This window comes from Macaca mulatta, chromosome 3, assembly GCF_049350105.2.
Source record: "Macaca mulatta isolate MMU2019108-1 chromosome 3, T2T-MMU8v2.0, whole genome shotgun sequence".
Classification (NCBI taxonomy): Eukaryota; Metazoa; Chordata; class Mammalia; order Primates; family Cercopithecidae; genus Macaca; species Macaca mulatta.
In genome coordinates, this window is record NC_133408.1 from 141,721,097 (window position 1) to 141,742,713 (window position 21,617).

General features: G+C 42.1%; 2 protein-coding genes across 13 annotated transcripts in view; one reads left to right on the top strand and one right to left on the bottom strand.

Moving 5' to 3' along the window:
• PHTF2 (putative homeodomain transcription factor 2) overlaps positions 1-2,559 on the bottom strand; it is a 159,056-nt gene extending 156,497 nt beyond the window's left edge. For 6 of the 11 annotated variants that reach the window (XM_077994534.1, XM_028844775.2, XM_077994533.1 and 3 more), the window contains exon 1: positions 2,463-2,559. The gene's annotated coding sequence lies outside the window, so the exon portion shown is untranslated. Of the gene's footprint in view, positions 1-1,603; positions 1,670-2,350 lie in introns of all 11 variants that reach the window. The other 5 variants (XM_077994529.1, XM_077994530.1, XM_028844768.2 and 2 more) reach the window with 2 other exon arrangements.
• A 299-nt stretch (positions 2,560-2,858) lies between these two features.
• Positions 2,859-7,661, top strand: TMEM60 (transmembrane protein 60). Of its 2 annotated transcripts, none has more exons than XM_015134055.3 (2): positions 2,859-2,996; positions 6,953-7,648. In XM_015134055.3, exon 2 carries the CDS (start codon positions 7,003-7,005, stop codon positions 7,402-7,404), a length of 402 nt encoding a protein of 133 aa, XP_014989541.1. In that variant the 5' UTR covers positions 2,859-2,996; positions 6,953-7,002; the 3' UTR covers positions 7,405-7,648. The 2 variants fall into 2 exon arrangements, with proteins under 2 accessions (XP_014989541.1, NP_001180632.1); NM_001193703.1 differs by lacking the exon at positions 2,859-2,996 and adding an exon at positions 3,003-3,179 and having other exon boundaries at positions 6,953-7,661.
• The last annotated feature ends 13,956 nt before the right edge of the window (positions 7,662-21,617 follow it).

The following is a 21,617-nucleotide window of genomic DNA, read 5'->3' on the forward strand; positions in this document are numbered from 1 at the left end:
AGACGGGGTTTCATCATATTGGTCAGGCTGGCCTTGAACTCCTGACCTCAGGTGCTCCACCCTCCTTGGCCTCCCAAAGTGCTGGGATTACAGGCGTGAGCCACCGCGCCCGGCTTGACTGTATTTTGACTGTAACCTGTCATATGAAGTCAAGTGTCTTGTGGCAACATCTTGACACTCAAAAGGTTTCAGATTTTACAGCATTTCAGATTTTCAGTTTACAGATGCTGAATCTGTATATATCGTATTGTATTATCATAGTTTGTTCAAATACCTATCTCTCCCATCAAATGGATGCTCCTCAAACACAGAGAAGGTAACTCCATCCCTTTATCTTCAGCAAAATCCAATAGTGCCTATTATACAATGATCTCAAAGTGTTACTATGTACAATAGTGGATTCAATTTACGGTTTTGCAGCATTATTTTCCACTGAGTAGTCTCCTACTATAAAGTCTCCAAGAATCCAATTTTACTGTGGTAATAAAGTATAATGGCTTGGAATGTAGGCTTTGGAATCAGAGTGTATAGGTGTAAATCTCACCTCTACTGACTCATTAGTGAAGAAATCTTGAACAAATTAGTTAACTAAGTCTTGGTTTGCTCATCTATAAAATGACAGTAATCAGTACCCATCTCACAGGACTAAAATGATTAAATAATATACAAGTAGTCCAACTATTTCAAGTCTCATTTTATCCACATGACACCCTAAATTCTCTTCATTTTAGTGAAGGTTTTTTTCGTTACAAATTCCTTGCAATTCTGCATTAAATGGACCAGCCAAAAAAGGTTCATGGTTTAAAAACTGGGTGGGTCACCTTATTTTTAAGGCCAACTGTCCAGTGCCAGTTTGGGCTCAAAGAAAGTTTACTCTTGGAGGCTTGACTATGCAAGAGTGCCCCTATTGTATACTATACTTGTTTACTCACCACATTTTCATGCTCCACCAGAAAGTGGTCAAAATTAGAACACGAAAACTCTCCACCTCACTAACACCTAACCTAAAACTATCAGATGCATTCAGACAGCTAGTCTGTGTGGGAGGCAGGCTATTTCTGGAGCAAAAAAATTTCCTGGAACCACTTTGTTTCTGGCCCCAGACACGGCTCATTCTCCCCAGACCTCCAGATTCCTCTCCTCTAGGTTATGGAGGTTGAGCCACTGCAACTGATAAGGCATATCCATTTCCTTCTCTTAAAATTTGCAGTCCATACACCATATCCAAGTTAGGATTTCAAATTGTTATACTGTTTTGTGGCTCTTTAGGCTAAAGTGCGCAGTTTCCAGACTCTCAGAATTCCCCTTCCAGTATTAAAAATACGGTGAAAAAAGCCCAGTTTGAAAGAAAACAAACTTTACAAAAATACCTGAAAACAAGATCAAATACTAAGTCTCTAGCCAAAGTCTTGGAGGAAAAAAAATGAAAAAAACGTTTTAAAATGGCAAAAGCTAACCAAAAACTGTAAGATTAAAGTATCACACCTAAAAAGTAGTCTCAAAGCAAGGAGGATATACTATACACAAAGAAAGTAACCGAAAACTACAAAATATTTAATATTCACCATGAATTTCAAAATTACTTGGCATGTAAAGTACGCACTGAGATTAATAAATTGTTCCAGATCCTGCACAGGTTAGTATAAGGCAGTTCCTTGTTTTTGCCACGCTAAAAATAAAAAGGGTGACAGATTAGTGACAGAATGATCCCTGAAGTTACACAAGGAGGTGCTGAGTTAGAAAGCCATGACTCGAAGGACAATACCAGAATGCTGGCTGTCAACACTGGGCAGATAAAAATAAGAAAAACCGAAGCATGCTGTTGGAGCACGGTATTGTTTCCAGACGGGAACTACCCCTTAAGGCCCATGCCTAGCATCTCAGCACCCTCTCCGCCGTGTTGGGATCGGAAAACTCGACTGCCGCCTGCTCAGAGGGGGCAGGGCAGCGACCCTCCTTCCACCTCCGCCAGCGCGCGAGCCGCCGCCCCCCCCCCTCCCCGAGCCCGCTCCTCCGGCCGCTAGCTGACCTCTCCCTGCCCGCCGGGCTAGCCACCCGAGACCCCTGAACGCCCTTCCAGGACCCGACGTCCCCTCAGCACAGCGCTAAGGGAAGGAAGCAAAGGACAGGGGCCTGGGAGCGGGGCCCGAGGGGCGGGTGGCGGTGCTGGGGTTCGGCCCGTCACCATCAAGGCTTGAGGACCGCGCGAGCTCGGGGGGAAGGCGGCTGAGCCTCCGCCACCAGCCGACTGATAGGAGGGGGTCGCGGCTGACTCCGGCCCTCAGGTACGGGAGACTGCCGGGAAAGACGCCGGCGGCGGAGGGCGACGCGCTGGCCCCGGAGCCCCCACCTCCATCCCGACGACCGCTATCCTCCCTCGTCCCGATCCATCCTCGAGATTGTGTCAGAACTCGACGACCTCCACACGGCCCACCCGAGCGCGGAGGTGATGCCGCTCTTACCGTAGGAGCGGGCGCCGCGCCGCTAGGAGGCGGCTGAGGTGCGCGCGGGAGACTCCGAGGCTAGCGCCGCCGCCGACAGAGCCCGAGGAGCCACAACGAGGCTGCCGGCGGGCGCGCTGCCTCCAGAGCGTTGCCCCACCCCCTCTCCCGCAGGATTTTGCGCCGGAGCCTGCAGTCACTGCGCGCGGGCAGGGAGGATGGGAGGAGGGGCGGGGCGTCCCGAGAGGGCGGAGCTGAGCGCCGGCTGCTCTGATTAACATCTGTGGGCCCAATGGGAGCACGGAAACTCCAGGCTGAACTTGGACTGATTTCCCTCCTAACCCGTGACAGTAGAGAGGCGGGACCAATGGGGCTTTTTATTGCCGCCTTTCTGTCCAACCCGAAAGTTAGGAAAGTCGGTTGGTTTACACCGGAGGACAAATGGTCCAATTACCGCGGAAAAGGGACCTCTGAATCCAGATTGGCGTCCTCCCTACCTATAGGATAGGCTCAGGGGCGGTGAGAACCAGCCCCGGATGTGGGCGCGGCACTGAGGTAGGACTGAGAGATCCTATAACGCAGTGTTTTGGGGAGGCGGAACTGAATTTTTTTCTTAATTATCATGTGACGGGTTCTGGATTTAATGGGGGGAAAAGTGCGGAAAAGGACAAGCATCCAAACTGGCGAATTTCCTGATCTTCGCGTCCCTCTCCGCTCTCCGGCCGGTGGCGCTGCCAGGTGAGTCTGGGGCTCTGCCCTAGCCCGCACGGTAGACCGGCGCTGGTCTCCTGATGCTTCCGTGGGCTGTGCGGCCGACCCCCAACCCATCACACAGCCAGCCCCAAACGCGCACACGCCTGCTTGGCTCCAGGGCTTCTGTGCGCATCCAGCAGGAACCGTGGTAAACTCCAACGTGTGCTGGGCCCACAGCCCATAAAAGGGGAGCGTCCGGGTGGGGCGCCGCGAGCCGACTGTCGGTGTTTGCAGAAGGGCAAGTATAGTTTAGGAGCGTCCTGAAGTTCCAGGGGCAAGTAGGCCCCCAGATAAGCTAAGTTGTAAGCAGAACGCTGTTCCTTTGGCAAGGCCGTTGCTGCAAGGCTTTTCAAAAGCGACTCATTATGAAGAATAAATATGTGGACTCATGAAGCAAAATTATCTTTGGGATGAGGCAGGTTCACTTGGTAGAGTACTGGCAGTGGCGAGAGAAGGGAAATGGGGGCTGATACCCACCCGCGGGCGATGTGGGTGGGGCTCTATATATTTCCATAACGGGGTCACTCCGAAGGTTTTAAAAATGAATAAGGAATCATTAACAAATATTTAAGTGTCTTCCTAGTGCAGGAAATAGCCACCTTAAATGGGAAACATTTTAGTTGAGCACATTTTTGGAGTACGCACCTCCCCCTTTCATGTGGAGAGAATAGTAGGAAACATAACGACTGCCCAAATTGATGAAGACGTAAATGTAAAACTGGGATCGTATGTCATCGTTGTAGCTCAGCCTACAAGCGTACAATCCTTCAATCGTCATTTAAGTATCAGCAGTGCTTCCCCACTGAGGGTATTTTCGTGCAAGAACATAACAGAATTTTGTTACATCCCACATTATAAATCTTGTAGGCACGATAAGATTGTTACTTGCATCCTTTCACCTCCAGCCTTAAAGCACCTGTGGTGAGTGCAGCCAAATATAAGAAAAAAATGAAGCTTGTCTTATCCGATGGCAGATGGAACAGTTAGGTTTAAGCAAATGTATAATCGTAAACCGTTTTTCAGAGGTTCACAAAAACGGCCAGATAGATTGGAGATGGGGATTGTGCAATTTACAGGATGAAATCCATCCATGGTTATTAATCAACACACACCCATCCAACCCTGCTTCCAAATTCAGTCCCACATCCCACTATATGGCAGCCTCTGGCCGGGAAAGGAAACCAACACAGAAAAATGCCTCCTTAGGAGCAAAAGTACTGCAGTATGAAGCCTGTGCCAATTAAGTAAACAAGTTTAAGTGCCACTAGATGGGTATAAGGGAAACGAGGTGAGTTAGGAGACTCATACTTAACTGTTGAAATAGAACAGATGTGTCCTCTTGCACCGTGATAGCCATCCACTATTTAAAGTAGTATAGATGTTGCACAGTACATCAAAGTTAGTTCTAAAACATAATTGAGCACGCTAATCTAGGGTATTTGGCTCAATTAGCCAGTTTCTTCACCTTTTCTCTATTATCTTCCTGCATCTTTCCTCCTACCACGCATGCTTTTGTTCCTATGGGTAGCACCTTCTGATCTTTTTCTCTTTCCATCAAGTATCCTCTCTCATCTTCAGGGCCATTCCCCATTGGCTTATTTCTCTGTTTGTAGTCATAAATTCTTCCTTTCCTGAAAATTTCTTCTTTCAGTTTCATATACCCTATCTTTCATTTTCTCTTCTCCAAATGCCTCAAAGGAATAAAGTGTTCTCAATTGTTTCCATTTCTTGATCTTCTGTTAACTGCATATAGTCTGGCTTCTGATTTCCCATTCTACTTATCCTTTTTCCAAATGGTCATAAAGGTTGGTATAAAAAACTTAAGTAGAGGAACATATCATAAACCTATATGTGAAGATTAAATAAAATAAATGCTATCCCTAAGTTTTATGCATTCACAATCAAAATTCTAAGTTTTTAAGAATCAGCTTAGCAATTTTAGCATTGAAAAACTGTAAGGACAAAATAGAAAATATTCTAGAAAAGAAGCCGGCATGATGGCTCACACCTGTAATCTCAACACTTTGGGAGGCTGAGGTGGGTGGATCACTTGAGATCAGGAGTTCGAGATCAGCGTGGCCAACATGGTGAAACCCCAGCTACTTGGGAAACTGAAGTGGGAGGATCACTTGAACCCGAGAGGCAGAGGCTGCAGTGACCCGAGATCGTGCTACTGCACTCCAGCCTGAGTGACAGAGTGAGACTCCATCTCAAAAAAGAAAAAAAAAAGAAAAAAAGATTCTAGAAAAGAGAACAGCTAGTAGATACTAGGTCTTCCAGATATTAATACATTCCTAGAGCAACAGTAAGTCATACAGTATTAGTGCAAAAGAGAAACATATGGATCAGTGAGGCAGAATAGTGATATAAGAAATAGCCCCCAAAATTTAGCATCTAATAATCACAAAACATCAAAAGTTATTAGGTGGTCCTGATTATTGAATGGATAACAAGTAGTTTTATATATATATATATCTCCACAAATCAGTGAGAGTATTGTTAAAAGGAAAAAATCTATTATATCAAGAAGATATTTGTAAGAATTTTTATGAGAAAATAAGTGAGAATTTAAGAATATAAGTTTCAGACTATGTGAAAATCCAGTGTTACCAATGCCTTTTATATTATATAGCCTAACAACCTCTTTACAATTTTTTTTTTTTTAGACAGTGGTCTCACTCCCATCGCCTAGGCTGGAGTGCAGTGAGCAACATGGCTCACTGCAGCCTTGACTTCCCGGGTTCAGGTGATTCTCCCACTTCAGCATCACGAGTAGGAGGGAATACAGGCACGTGCTACTGCACCTAATTTTTTGTATTTTTAGTAGAGACGGGGTTTCACCATGTTGCCCAGACTAGTCGTGAACTCCTGGACTCAAGAGATGCACCTGCCTTGCTTGGACTCCCAAAGGGTTAGGACTATGGGCATGAGCCACTGCCTCCAGCCACTAAAATGTTAATTCTACTTTATATTCTTGTAATTTTTATTAATCGTTCCCTCCTTTTATTGATGGATGGATTGATTGAGACAGGATCTCACTCTGTTGCCCAGGCTGGAGTGTAGTGGCACGATCTCACGGGTCACTCACTACAGCCTCGACTTCCTGGACTCAAGCAATCCTCCCACTTTAGCCTCTCAGTAGCTGCGACTACAAGGTGCATACCATCACGCCTTGCCAATTTTTTTATTTTTTGTAGAGACAGGGTTTCGCTATATTGCCCTGGCTGGCGTGGAGCTCTTGGGCTCAAGTGATAGGCCCACCTTCTCCTACCCAAGTACTGGGATTACTGGCGTGAGTCGCGCACCCTTCCCATTCCCTTCTTTTAAAACTCTTCTCAGCTTGATACCCACCTTTCCCTTTTTCACTACTTTGAATGCTTTTTTCTTTGTACCCCTTGAAACTGAATGAAAAATTACAGATTTGCAAATGTATAGGAAGATGAAGAACATCTTTGCGGTGCAAGAATAAAGTTGTAAGTGCCTGGACTCGAGTGATAGCATTGAAAAGGAATCACCTGACATTTTGAATAGAGCTTATACAGTGGATATACTAAAAATTGTATTTTGTCATGGGCTGTAAGGAATGGTGGATATAATGTCAATGATCACTAAGTTTTAGAGGATTTGTAAGGAAGAATAGTAGAATGTTTTCAAAATTAGGAAGTCAGTTGGGAAAGAACCAGTTTTGTTCACTAGGAATGGAAGTGATACTTTTTTTCTGGTATCAAAACAATCTTGACTTTTTCTCCTTCTCTTAGGGTGTATTTCCTTTTTTTCGATCCTGCAACAGCCTCTTTAAACTGTTTAAATGAGAATGTCCTTGGCTCAGAGAGTACTACTCACCTGGCTTTTCACATTACTCTTCTTGATCATGTTGGTGTTGAAACTGGATGAGAAGGCACCTTGGAACTGGTTCCTCATATTTATTCCAGTCTGGATATTTGATACTATCCTTCTTGTCATGCTGATTGTGAAAATGGCTGGGCGGTGTAAGTCTGGCTTTGACCCTCGACATGGATCACACAATATTAAAAAAAAAGCCTGGTACCTCATTGCAATGTTACTTAAATTAGCCTTCTGCCTCGCACTCTGTGCTAAACTGGAACAGTTTACTACCATGAATCTATCCTATGTCTTCATTCCTTTATGGGCCTTGCTGACTGGGGCTTTAACAGAACTCGGATATAACGTCTTTTTTGTGAGAGACTGACTTTTAAGTACATCATCTCATTTCTATTGCTGTTCAACAAGTTACCATTAAAGTGTTCTGAATCTTTCAAGCTTCAAGAATACCAGAGAACTGAGGGAAAATAACAAATGTAGTTTTATACTACTTCCATAAAACAGGATTGGTGAATCACGGACTTCTAGTCAACCTACAGCTTAATTATTCAGTATTTGAGTTATTGAGATCCTTATTGTCTCTATGTAAATAAAGTTTGTTTTGGACCTCATTTTTCTACATGACTCTTGAATAATCTGTTGTATGTGGTCAGTATCTAAAGTAAGTAAATATAAAACCTTTAACCTACATGTTTGGGCCAGGCGAGGTGGCTCACACTTGTAATCCCAGCACTTTGGGAGGTCGAGGCAGGTGGATCACTTGAGGTCAGGAGTTCAGGACCAGCCTGGCCAACATGGTGAAACGCCGTCTCTACTAAAAGTACAAAAATTAGCCAGGCATGGTGGTGGGCGCCTGTAATCCCAGCTACTCAGGAGGCTCAGACAGGAGAATCACTTGAACCCTGGAGGTGGAGGTTGCAGTGAGCCAAAATCACACCACTGCACTCCAGCCTGGGCAATAATAGGGCTAGACTCCATCTCAAAAACAAAACAAAACCTACATATTTGAATAGAAGTTTAATATACGACAGTTGTATTATGACCAAAGTAAATGGCCATTTGTGTTTCTAAATTATGAAGGAAAAAAAAAACCTAGTTACTAAAACAGGGATGCCATTTTGTATTTACATTTAGAAAGAATCTGAGTTTGACAGATTTTTATCTAGGCTAAATTCATTATTACCTCTATCTTCTGGTTGGGACAAATAATTCTGAGGTGGCATGTTAAAAAAGCAGAAAAGCTGGGTGCGGTGGCTCACGCCTGTAATCTCAGCACTTTGGGAGGCCAAGGCGGGCAGACCATGAGGTCAAGAGATCGAGACCATCCTGGCCAACATGGTGAAACCCCATCTGTACTACACAAAAATTAGCTGGGCATGGTGGCGGATGCCTGTAGTCCCAGCTACTCGGGAGGCTGAGGCAGGAGAATCGCTTGAACCCAGGAGGCAGAGATCACACCACTGCACTCCAGCCTGGCGAAAGAGCGAGACTCCATCTCAAAAAAACAAAACAACAACAAAAAAAAACAGCAGAAGCTTGCCACTTACTAAAGTTAGGGGGACCTAATAATCCTGATTCTGTCAGGACAGGCCCAGTTTATACCTGTTGTCCTCGGGTCTCAAGGAATTAGTGCCCCTCTCACAATTAGAAGTGTCTTGAATTGAGAAAGCATATTATCACCTTCAAGGTACTAATCAATTCCAATGAAGCAGAGGTGGCAGTACTTATAAAAATTCCAAAGAGGTTGAAGTGTTTTATAACCCTGAAGCACGATGATTGTTCTTACCCTATACAACCCTCACCTTTAGCTTTAAGAGAAATCTAAAGTGATTTTTTTTTTTTCTGTTTTAAAAAGATCAAACAAAAAAGTGATTTCTGGCTACTGAAACAGAAGGTCTAGTTCTGCCTTGTAATGACAGATAACATAAGTTTCACAACACAACAGATTAATACAGCGTAACTCATTAGGCATTTGAACTAGAGAACTAGGCTAAATAAAAACTAATCAACTGCAAATATTTTAATCTTATAATTGGCAATAATTAGTATTTTCAGTACATAAAAATAGGATTGAGAATAGTTAGTACTAGGAATAGAATGTCCCAGGCTTGATCAGATACCTCTAACTCAACTGAGAGATCCATCCATGCTTTGGTTTATGGGATCTATCATTAAATAAATTCCAAGTAGAAGAAAGCTTACATTTCTCTAAAAAACCAGCCAAGAGGATTTTGGAGTACAGGGAAAAGGAAAAGAAGGGATGGCACCGCGGCAAACAACCAGCTAGGCCAGAAGGCAGCAAAATTTCTCTGTAAAGGGCTGCTCAGTAGGTGATGTGGTTTCTTTTGCAACTACTCAACTCCGTCTTTATGGCAGAGGAAGCAGCCATAGACCATGGCTATATCCCAATAAAACCCTATTTATGGACATGAAATTTAAATTTCAAATGATTTTCATATCACAAAATACTATTTTTACTTTTGTGTCAACCATTTAATGCCATAAAAACCATTCTTGCCTCACACACCATAGAAAAACTGGTGGTGCGTTAGATATGGCCTACGGGAGGTAATTTGCTGACCCCTGTGCTAGGCAATAAAAGCAGAATGGAATTCTGTGTGAGATGTTAAGAGGAAAGGTCTCTTGCTCCCCTAAACAGTTCTACAAGGAAGGAAGAGAGAAATTAGGTAAGAATTGTACGTAAACGGCAACACGATAACCAACTTGTTTACACATGAGGGTCAATGAATTTTAACAGCATCTGAAGGATTCCCAGAAAGCAGAACTGCTCTACTAAATAAACACTTGAAGCAGCACAATAAATTATCATGGATATGTGCCTCAATACACCCATAATGTATTACATTAAAACATTACGTAATGAAAGACATTAAAGATAGAAATCATGCTTACAGGTAGAAAAATCAAAACAAATGGACCAATATGTAAACAGTACTGTACGAAAATACCTTCCTAGGTTTTAGTTATAGGATTCTTGTTTATATGACAGAGAAATCTACCAATGACGTTTTTTAAGATTAAACACACTGCCTCATGAAGGAAACTTAAACATCAGAGGTTCTTACCAAAGCCGATTTTTTCTAGGTTAGCATGGATGTAACTTACTCTGGTTTGGGCAAAAGATTTGTCATCAACAATCTGAGTAAAAGCAACCTGTGCACAAAGTAACTTTTTATAAGACTTGAAACTATGAAAAGGGGCGGAGTGCAGTGGCTCATACCTGTGGTCCCAGCTACATGGAAGGCTGAGGTGGGAGAATCGCTTCAACCCGGGAATTCAAGATTACAGTAAGCTATGATCATACCACTGCACTCCAATGGGTGACAAAGTGAGACCCTGTCTCAAAAAAAAAAGAAAAAGGCTAAGTGTGGTGGCCCACACCCACACCTGTAATCCCAGCACTTTGGGAGGCCGAGGCGGGTGGATCACTTGAGATCAGGAGTTCGAGACTAGCCTGGCCAACAGGGTGAAACCCTGTCTTAACTAAAAATACAAAAAATTAGCTGGGTGTGGTGGCCGGCGCCTATAGTCCCACTTGAACCTGGGAAGCAGCGGTTGCAGTGAGCCGAGATCATACCATGGCACTCCAGCCTGGGCAACAAGAGTGAAACTCCGTCTCAAAAAATAAAATAATAATTTTAAAAAACATTCAAATGATCCAGAACTTAGTAACATTTCATGAACATAGGGACCAGATATGGTAGCCTCAACCAAACATGTAAAACATGAACACAAATCTACCAACAAAGAGCTTTCAAGCACCAAGAAAAATACTTGTACAAAGCTTCAAGAAGTAGAGATCTATCCTTGGGTTCAAGCTTACTGCAATTTTAAAAGTTATTAACCTGCGGGACCCCGTGGCTCACACCTGTAATCCCAGCACTTTGGGAGGCTGAGGCAGGTGGATCACGAGGTCAGGAGTTCGAGACCAGCCTGTCCAACATGGTAAAACCTCATCTCTACTAAAAATACAAAAATTAGCCGGGTGTGGTGGCCGGCACCTATAATCCTAGCTACTCAGGAGGCTGAGGCAGGAGAATTGCTTGAACCCTGGAGGCAGAGGTTGCAGTGAGCCAAGATCGCACCACTGCACTCCATCCTGGGTAACAGAGCAAAAGTCCATCTCAGGGAAAAAAAAAAAAGTTATTAACCTTATAAATTTGGTCATCTGGTTTCCAATTTGCTTTTTCACAGTGCAGCAAATAGGAGGGAACTATTGACTAATGAACAGAAGTGATAGCCAAAGGAGAGGAAACCACAGAATCATCTTCATACAAGGGCGAGCATATCACTACGCACCTGAGTCATCAGGAAAAATCAATTAATTTCTCTTTATTGAGAGGAAAATATATCAGAGTCCTTTCGGTGTTATATATACAAGCCACAAACTACCAAAGGAGTTTTCCTTACTGTTGATTGGTCATGTTTGCACAGTAAACATCACTGTGAGCACAAAGTATTATTAGTGTCCTTATACTTAGTGGCATAAATATTAAAACATGCAGAGGGTTGGGTTTGGTGGCTCTCACTTATAATCCCAGCACTCTGGGAGGTCGAGGTGGGAGAATCACTTAAGACCAGGAGTTCGAGACCAACCTGGGCAACATGGCGTAACATGAGGTCAGGAGTTCGAAACCAGCCTGGCCAAAATGGTGCAACCCTGTCTCTACTAAAAATACAAAAATTAGCCGGTGTCATGGTGCACACCTGTAATCCCAGCTACTCGGGAGGCTCAGGCAGGAGACTCACTTGAACCAAGGAGGTGGCTGGGTTGCAGTAAACTGAGATCACGCCACTGCACTCCAGCCTGGGCGACACAGTGAGACACTGTCTCAAAAAAAAAAAAAAAAAAAAAAAAGTTACACAATTTTAGAATAGGGTGGAAAAGGACAGGACATCTCTTTGTTGTAATGATGGAGAAACTAAAGCCCAGATAAATAATTAGCCCATGGTCACGGATAAGAGGAGGAGTGGGACTCCAAATGCTATTTCCACAAATATGTCTCCTGTTAAAGGAAAAAATAAAAAGTAACAGTGGAAGATACCAGTTGTCAAACCCTGAAGATACCACTGGGTTACAAGCTTTTCTGAGGGACCTGCCTTACACTTCACGTTTCTCATTTTGTGTTGCCCTGTATTCAAGTCCGTCAGTCATACTGTATTACGCCATAAGGCAGTTGTCATCTATCTATACTTTTGCCTGTCTACCACTATCATCTATACATGACAGTCACAAATTTGTAATTCAATCAAGAATAGGCATTCTATGATAAGACACGATTTTGAAATGCCAGCTTGGGAAAAACAGTGAACGAGGAAGATAGTTTTTGATGTCCACCTGCCTTTACCATACCTTGCCTTGACCCCTTCATGAAATTCCTCCTCACAGATGCCTATCCTCTGCCCCAAATTAGAATACAAAGAGGAGATAGTGAGGAAGGTGTGAAATGACTGGAGTGACCCAGCACAGAACTCTTTTAACTATTCTTTTGACTAATTCCAGAAGCAGAAGCTAACATGTAAGGTATGTAGAGTAAGCCAGGCAATGTGCTCAGTAAACATTTGGCATGTTCTGTCACTTAACTTTCACCACAAATTAACAGAACAGATATTATCCCTCCCATTTACAGATGAGAAATACAGACTAAGTAATTTTCTCACAGTTATACAAGTGTGGTTTTGGTGGGTTGTTTTTGTTTTGAGACAGGGTCTCGCTTTCACTCGGGCTGGAGTGCAGTGGCTTGATCATAGCTCACTGCAGCCTCGAGTTCCTGGGCTCAAGCCATCTCCTACCTCAGCCTCTTGAGTAGCTAGGACTACAGGTGTGTGCCACAATGACTGGCTGTTTTTACTACTATTATTAATTATTTAGAGATGGGAGTCTTGCTGTGTGGCCCATGTTGGTCTCAAACTTCTGGGCTCAAGTGAGCCTCCCACCTGGGCCTCCCAATGTGCTGGGATTACAGGTGTGAGCCACCATGCCCAGCCTTATTCCCTTTTACTGAACTTCAGCTATGTTGCTACAAATGCCTGCAGTCAAATATGGCTGGGAGCAGTGACTCATGCCTGTCATCCCAGCACTTTGGGAGGCTGAGGTGGGAGGAATGCTTGAGCCCAGGAGTTCAAGACCAGTCTGGGCAACATGGTGAAACACAATCTCTATAAAAAATTTAAAAAATTAGCGGGGTATGGTGGTACACACCTGTAGTCCCAGCTACTCGAGAGACTGAGGCGTGGGAGGGTCACATGAGCCCAGGGAAGTCAAGGTGGCAGTGAGCCTGGGCAACAGAGTGAGACCCTGTTTCTAAATAATAAAGTGGCTTTACAGGTTTTACAGAAGGACTAACTGTATGAAAATGTGCAATCTTTATGTCCTTCTTCCATTCCTGCAATGGAATGGATATAGACTGAAAAAAAACTAGGGCAGGTTGTCATCTTCAGTATTTTCAATTTTTGAATTTTTTTAAACATGAGTAGGGAAAACCACAAAAGCTTAAACAGAATGCCTGTCTGATAACCAGACTTTATCTACCACTTAAGACTTAAAAATGTGAAATTCTGCCTCAGACTCTGAGATATCAAGTTGTTTCTTATGTAGCCAGGCATGGTGGCTCACACCTGTCATCCCATCACTTTGGGAGGCTGAGGCAGAAGGAATGCTTGAGCCCAGGAGTTCAAGATCAGTCTGGGCAACATGGTGAAACACTGTCTCTACAAAAAATATAAAAATTAGCTGAGCATGGTGGCATGCACCTGTAGTTCCAGCTACTAGGAGGCTGAGCTGGGCGGATCACTTGAGCCTGGGAGGTTGAGGCTGCAGTGAGCCGAGATCGTGCTACTGCACTCCTCCCTGAGGCTCCGTCTCAAAAAGATAGATAAAGTGGCTCTGGCGAAAGAGGGAGACCCTGTCTCAAAAAAAAAAAAAAAATAGGTGCTTATATTTGCCATTTTAATCATTTTAGGAATAGTTAAAATTTATCTTTAGTTTGTAATAATTTTCAGTGTGTCTCTAGAAAATCCAGCTGAAGGAAAAATGTTGGGTAAGTTTCACAGGTTTTACGGGTTTATTTCTACAATACTGACTCTCTCCAAGCTGTCCAACAGGGCCTGGATGTCTAATAACTACCTTCTTAAACTGTATCCATAAGAGTTTTGGTTAGACTGCAGTACAAAACAAGAAACTTGGTTTCTTTATAATACCTTCTCATCCAACTTGTCTCCATTTTTCTTTCTGTTGTAATCCTAGAATTGAATTTGAAGTCAGACTGACTTTAAATTATACAAATCTACAGAGGTGGGAGGATCACTTGAGGCCAGGAGTTAAAGTTCATCCTGGGCAACATAGCGAGACTCTGTTTCTACCAAAAAAAAAAAAATAATAAATTTAGCCAAGCATGGTGGTGGGCGCCTGTAATCCTAACTACTCAAGAGGATGAGGCGGGAGAATCACCTGAGCCCAGGAGTTTGAGGCTGTAGTGAGCCATGATTGTGCCACTGCACTCCAGCCTGAGTGACAGAGCAAGACTGTCTTTAAAAAGAAAGGAAACCTACCTAATCTTCCCCCACCCCTAGTGTACAGTATGTTCCGTCAAATATTTATTGAACACCAAGTATAAAATATATTAGGTGTTGGGGATACACAGTGATAAAATACCCAACTTCTAGCTCATCGTTTAGCTACAGTCCAACATGTACTTAATATGTATATTTAATGCTATGAGCAGAGGGCAGCAGACAGATTTGGGTCTATACCAACTACTGGGTGAGGGGACAGTTGGAGATGTCCCCTGTAAAGCCTATGAAACGCTGTATGTAAAGCAGGGGTCCCCAACCCCCTGGTCCCAGCCTGTGGCCTGTTAGGAGCCAGGCCACACAGCAGGAGGTGAGTGGGGTGCAAGTGGGCATTACCACCTGAGCTCCACCTCCTGTCAGATCAGTGGCAGCATTAGATTCTCATAGGAGGGCAAACCCTATTGTGAACTGCACATGCAGTTCAGATCTAGGTTGCATGCTCCTGAAAAATCTAATGCCTGATAATCTGAGGTGGAACAGTTTCATCCTGAAGCCATCCCCCACCCAACCCCTGTCCATGGAAAAATTGTCTTCCACAAAACCAGTCTCTGGTGTCATAAAGGTAGGGGACCACTGCTGTAAAGGCAGTACAGGAGATGGTGTCTGAGTTTTGAAAAGAGGAAGAAGATCTCACAATGTTGTATTCCAGATATTTATTTCCCCAGCAAAGGCAAAGAATTTTAAAAGTTCACAAAATGGCAATTACTGCCAGCTGGTAAAGTGGAAAACTGGTCACATCAAATAGAAGAAATTGTGTTACATGAAGCTGGAAAGGGAGGGCCTATAATAAAGGCTCTTCAGTGCTATGCTAAGCATTTGACCTTTATTCGTTAGCAAAGGAAAAGCCAAGGAGTACTTCTACAAAGAAGAGTAATAATTCTATATTTTAGAAAGGTTAATCTGTTGGTAACACAAAGAATGGAATGGAATAAAGAGGGAAAGGGCACAAGACTAGAACACTTTAGGGTATTTTGAGTCCAGATGAGATGAACATCTACTATGACTGTGATGTGACAAGAGCAACAGATGAATTATTAAGTACTTCTGGGGCTGACTCAATCTCATAACAAATTGGACACAGGAATCAGGTACAGTGGCTTACACCTGTAATTTCGATACTTGGGGAGGCTGAGGCAGGATCACTTGAGGTCAGGAGTTCCAGACCAGCCTGGCCAATATTGCAAAACCCCATCTCTACTAAAAATACAAAAATTAGTGGGGTGTGGTGGTGCACACCTGTAATCTCAGCCACTCAGGAGGCTGAGGCACAAGAATCGCTTTAACCCAGGAGGCAGGGGTTGCGGTGAGCCAAGACCATGTCACTGCACTCTAGCCTGGGCAACGGAGACTCTGTCTCAAAAAAACAAAACAAAACAAAAAAGGACACAGGAAAAGAGAAAAGTCAAATTAAGGTGATTATGAAGGAAGTGATGACAATAACCAAATTGGGAGGAAAGAAACAGCTAATGCTTGAGGGCAAGGCAAAAAAGAATTTAGATTTGACCATATGGATCATTAGAACTAAAGTGAAAAACCAGGCTGACTGAAGCTGTGGGATCATGAAGGTAGCTCAGGGACAGACTGTAGAGGCCTAAAGGAAAGACCATGGAGACTGCCTTAAATAGTGGCAGACAGGCAAAAGAATCCTTCCAAAGAAACTGAAACACAACATGAAAAGAACAGGTCATAAAGAGTTTTAGGAGTAAAATGATAGTGCTGCAAGGGTCAAATAGAAATACTAAGAAGTGCAGCAGGCTCACATCTGTAATCCCAGCACTTTGGGAGGCCGAGGTGGGCAGATCATGATGTCAGGAGATCGAGCCCATCCTGGCTAACACGGTGAAACCGCGTCTCTGCTACAAATACAAAAAATTACCTGGGCATGGTAGAGGGCGCCTGTAGTCCCAGCTACTCAGGAGGCTGAGGCAGGAGAATGGCGTGAACCCGGGAGGAGGAGCTTGCAGTGAGCCAGGATCGTGCCAGACTCCATCTCAAAAAAAAAGAAGTGCAGCCACTGGATTTGGCAGTCAAAAGGTAACTTTTGAGAAAACCATTTCAACATACATGTGAGGATTTAAATGAAATTGTAGTGAAATGAGGAATAAATGTAAGATGAGGAAGTGAAGGCAGACAGAAATTCCCAAGAACTTAGGAAGAAAGACGGAACAAGAGCATTAACAAAAGCCAGACTTAAAGATAAAGGTATTTTTAAAAACAACAGATTTGAGGTAGAGGCAGGTAAAAATCTGGCTTAGTTGACAAATAAAATTTCAAGAAAAAACTTTGGGTTGGCGGGGCAGGGGGATCAAACTGTCTGTCCAAAGAAGTTTCTCAACTCTCTATTACACAACATTTGTGACTATAATATTGTTTGTTGTTTGTTTTGAGACTGAGTCTTGCTCTGTCACCCATGCTGGAGTGCAATGGCACGATCTCGGCTCACTGCAACCTCCGCCTCCCAGGTTCAAGCGATTCTCCTGCCTCAGCCTCCTGAGTAGCTAGGATTACAGGTGCGTGTCACCATGCCCGGCTAAGTTTTATATTTTTAGTAGAGACGGGGTTTTGCCATGTTGGCCAGGCTGTGCGACTATAATACTGATTTGCCTCTGACTCTGTACACTTAGTAGTCTTAAGTAGCACAACAGCAGTGAACTTTACAGAAAAGTGTAGATTTAACATTCTAACAACATAGATGCGTAAGTTCTAAATTTCAAAATGTACAGAATGATCCAGAGTTCTCACATGTTCACAGTGCAGTTTTTGGTAGGCAGTTCACAGTAATTAAACATACAAGTTACAAATTTTAATTTCTAGTTAACATAAATTCTACTCGCCCAGCCCATATTTTGTTCTCAAGCTCATTCATATTCCCTGATTGGGTCTGAAGTCCAAGAAGAGCTGGAAGGGAAGATAACCTGAAATGCAGGATGTTTTCCCCTCCCTTCCCCGCTCTCAGCAGAGATATGACTGCTATACAACACCCATAAAGCTACGAGGAAAAGACAGCTTTGTTTTTAGGCTGTGGGTGCTTGACGTTCTAAAAAGCAATGATTTCCATCTGTAGTATGTACTGGGTTACAGAAAGAAAAGAAAAGCCAGGATAGAAGACAAAAGGACTTACAAGCTCTCCTGAGTTGTCCCCTTAATTATCGTATCTGAAGTGTACTGTCAGTGCCAAACCTCAAACATGACTCTTTCATAAAACAGGCAATGCAGTCTAAAACCAGTAAAATTGTGTTTACATATAAATGTAGTTACATCAAGTAAGAGAAAGAGTAAGATCTATTTTACCACACCTAAAACCCATCATGCAGTCTAAAAGTATTTTGAAAAGAATGGCGCTTTTGTCTTCCCAATCGTTACGTCTAGTGGGACAAGAGAGGTATTTATCGTACCATTCCCAGCACCCATACCTGGTTTAGTGACCTTTTTAAGATAATCCTCAATATCTGTCTCTGTTGGCGTAAGTCAACTTTTGAGAGTTAGCTTTAAGAGTAAAAAAAAAGATTTTCAAATTGGAGTCAATTCAAGATTTTATGGTTTCTATTGAAGACAGAAAAGAACTTTTAAAGTTGACAAGATTAAAATGTCAATTTAAAGAAAATAATTACAAAAGTAAAAAGATTGTGGTTATCAATTTTAGTATTTATTGAAAGATGGAAGACAAGGAAAATATCTCTCAAACTCCAAAAACAATCTTGCACCTTTGCTAAATGTAAAATAAATTTTGAGATATTTGCTTTACATGACAATGAACCTGTCTAAAAAACAACTGAATGCAAATTTAATCCAAACGGTGCTAATTTATTATTTACAAAAATGCTCTTATCTGCCATAAGTATTTGGGAAAAAACTGTTTTACACTCAGGAACACTAATGAAATACCTTAACGACAACTTAAAATATAAAACCTTCCCTACCCTCAATGACCACCCCCCCCCCCAGAAAAGTTACAGAATGGATTAAAAATGAATACATGTGGAAACAAACATAATTATTTCCCACAAATGTACACAGAAACAGGCACATGCACACACACATATACAGTGTTGTGCAAGATAACTTAATGTTTATTTAAGGTCAACAGCCTTGGTGACAAAGAAGATAATGAATATGGCTTCAGTAAAGTTTGCAAGTAAATATCACAAATGTTAATTCTTTTGCTAGCTAACCAGCTAACCTGAGTATGGAATATGTATTATTTAGATAGCTAAAAGGTTATAAACAAAATGGAGGGGTGGGGAGGGGGAAGCACTATAGCAGATTCCACTGAGGTACCTTAGTTTTTATGTAAAGGTCTGTATACCCATTTAATAATTTACGTAACAATTCTTTATTCTATATAGTATATGACCATATAGAAACTAAGTCTTACGTAGTTTATTGTTCTGGTCCAAGAAACTGGAAATAAAAGCAATATTCTTCAGATAAAGAACTGGAATGTACTAACTATAAAACCATTAATATAATGCAATATTAAAATAGAAAATTTTTAAATGTAACAAAGGTAGTCAACAAGTTCTCAGATTGTATCTGAAGAGGATTTGAAAATTATAACCCGTAAGACAAGGAACGTAAGCATTGTTGAAGGCAATAACAAGGCTATACCTGCAAATCTTGAGCCCACTGATTTATACTTTACCTTCAGAGATGTATGCTTTTTTTTTTTGAGACAGAGTCTCATTCTGTTGCCCAGGCTGGAGGTCAGTGGCGTGATCATGGCTCACTGCAACCTCCACCTCCCTGGTTCAAGCAATTCCCCTGCCTCAGCCTCCCGAGTAGCTGGGATTACAGGCGCACGCCACCAGGCCCAGCTAATTTTTTTGTATTTTTAGTAGAGACGGGGTTTCACCATGTTGGCCAGACTGGTCTCAAACTCCTGACCTTGTGATCCGCCCGCCTCGACCTCCCAAAGTGCTGGGATTACAGGCGTGAGCCACCGTGCCCGGCCAATGTATGCATTTTAAAACAATTTAATTTTCATATTATAGATAAGTCTGACTATAGATTATATAGGAAACTATACCTAAAAGCAACCACTATGGTTGTTATTAGATATGCCTTCCTTTAAGTTAAAAAGTTTAAGGCTCATATTTTGGAGGGATACCCTAAAGATATTTTCTCACAGTATGACCTCAATGCATCTACATATATGCTACTGGAAAATTGGAAATAAAACACATCTCTTGTTAAATATATCGTTCTTCAACTTTAAAGAGAAACAGAAAACCATTTTAATCACATCCCTTCTCATTTCTCAATACTGGTTTGTTAAGAACTTTTGTCACTCAAAAGGGTACGTGCAAATCCATAAATTTAGCTTAAAACAGAAGATTAAATAGGTGGGGAGCACGGTAAGACAATGACATATAAAACAAAACTCTTACTATCTTGATTTATACCTTCCCTATCCCATGAAACTTCCTATGTTGCAAACACTGATTTCCTACAAACCATGAAAATTTCCTATGATATCTGCCCGTCCTTTTATTAATCTAGGGGCCAGAACTGACATCATTGCTGCACTTAACTTTTATTTGTTCTGGTAAAATGCTTCTTCCTAAATGGCTTCACCCTAACCAGAAATATGAGCAGTTTTGATGGGTACTATAGATGGAAATACCAACAGTAACCCAAAAGGCAGCACAAAGAACCCCAACTGAAAGTCATCAACCAAAGTATGCGCCCAGAATAATACCAAAAACAAACAAAATAGATCTGCAATGAGCAAAGTTTCTTACAGCAACACATACATCAAAGACTTCTGTCTGACTTTTAATTACAATAGTGGAAGCAGTGTCAAACAGTGAGTCTATCATTAAAGAGTCTGTTTTACTCATCTGTAGTTAGGCACTGGCAATCTGTCTCCTACCTCAATTTAATGTCTAGAACTTCTTTTGAAAAGCAAGTATTCCAAGTTGTTTGCCTTGCTAGGGTAGGGAGGGGATCCTGAGAGAGATGAGGTACCACAAACTATTTTGTTAGTTACATCTCTGTACATGGCAGTTGAGTCATTGTCATTGCCCTTATTTTACAGTTTTGTATTTGCCATATTTTTCTCCCATTCTGCAAGAAAAATGTAAAAGGATTTTAATTGCTCACAATTAAGCTTTCTGTAACTAAAGATTTTATACTCAGCTATTACTTAGTAAAGGTACTTATTAGTAAGAAAATTCTCTATACTTCTTATCACTCCATACATAACCAAAAAAATCTATGGTAGGCTATGTAATCTGGCCACGTAACTTCATTAGTTAGAAGGCTTTGTTATCAATAACATACCTTGTTTCTCCCAACTTTCTAAAACTGTTTCTATTACCTACACCGCTTTCTTAATAGTTTAATATAAAAATTTTTCAATGTATTCCGGGGAGAAGGGCTAAGGAATTTTACATATTCATCTTATTCAGCAATTTAAGAAAATTATGCAAATATGATATACATATATACATTCACACACACACAGATGCACACTTTCTTAACTGAGTCTTGGTTGTTAAAAATGCCTGCACAGGCTAGGCACTGTGGCTCATGCCTGCAATCCCAGCACTCTGGGAGGCCAAGGCGGGCAGATCACAAAGTCAAGAGATCAAGACGATCCTGGCCAACATGATGAAACCCCATCTCTATTAAAAATAAAAAAATTAGCTGGGTGTGGTGGCACGTGCCTGTAGTCCCAGCTACTCCGGAGGCTGAGGCAGGAGAATCACTTGAACCTGAGAGGCAGAGGTTGCAGTGAGCCAAGATTGCACTACTGCACTCCAGCCTGGTGACAGAATGAGACTCCATACCAAAAAAAAAAAAAAAAAAAAAAAAAAAAGCCAGCACAGCGTGGGGAATTTAAATATGTACTAGATTTGACTTATGTACATTTGCACTCCAATACCACACTAAATGGATATACCAGCAGAGAATCATATCAAACAAATGACTTAAATGAATTGTCAGTTTGTCTTTGCAGACTCAACAGAAAACATATTTATTAAT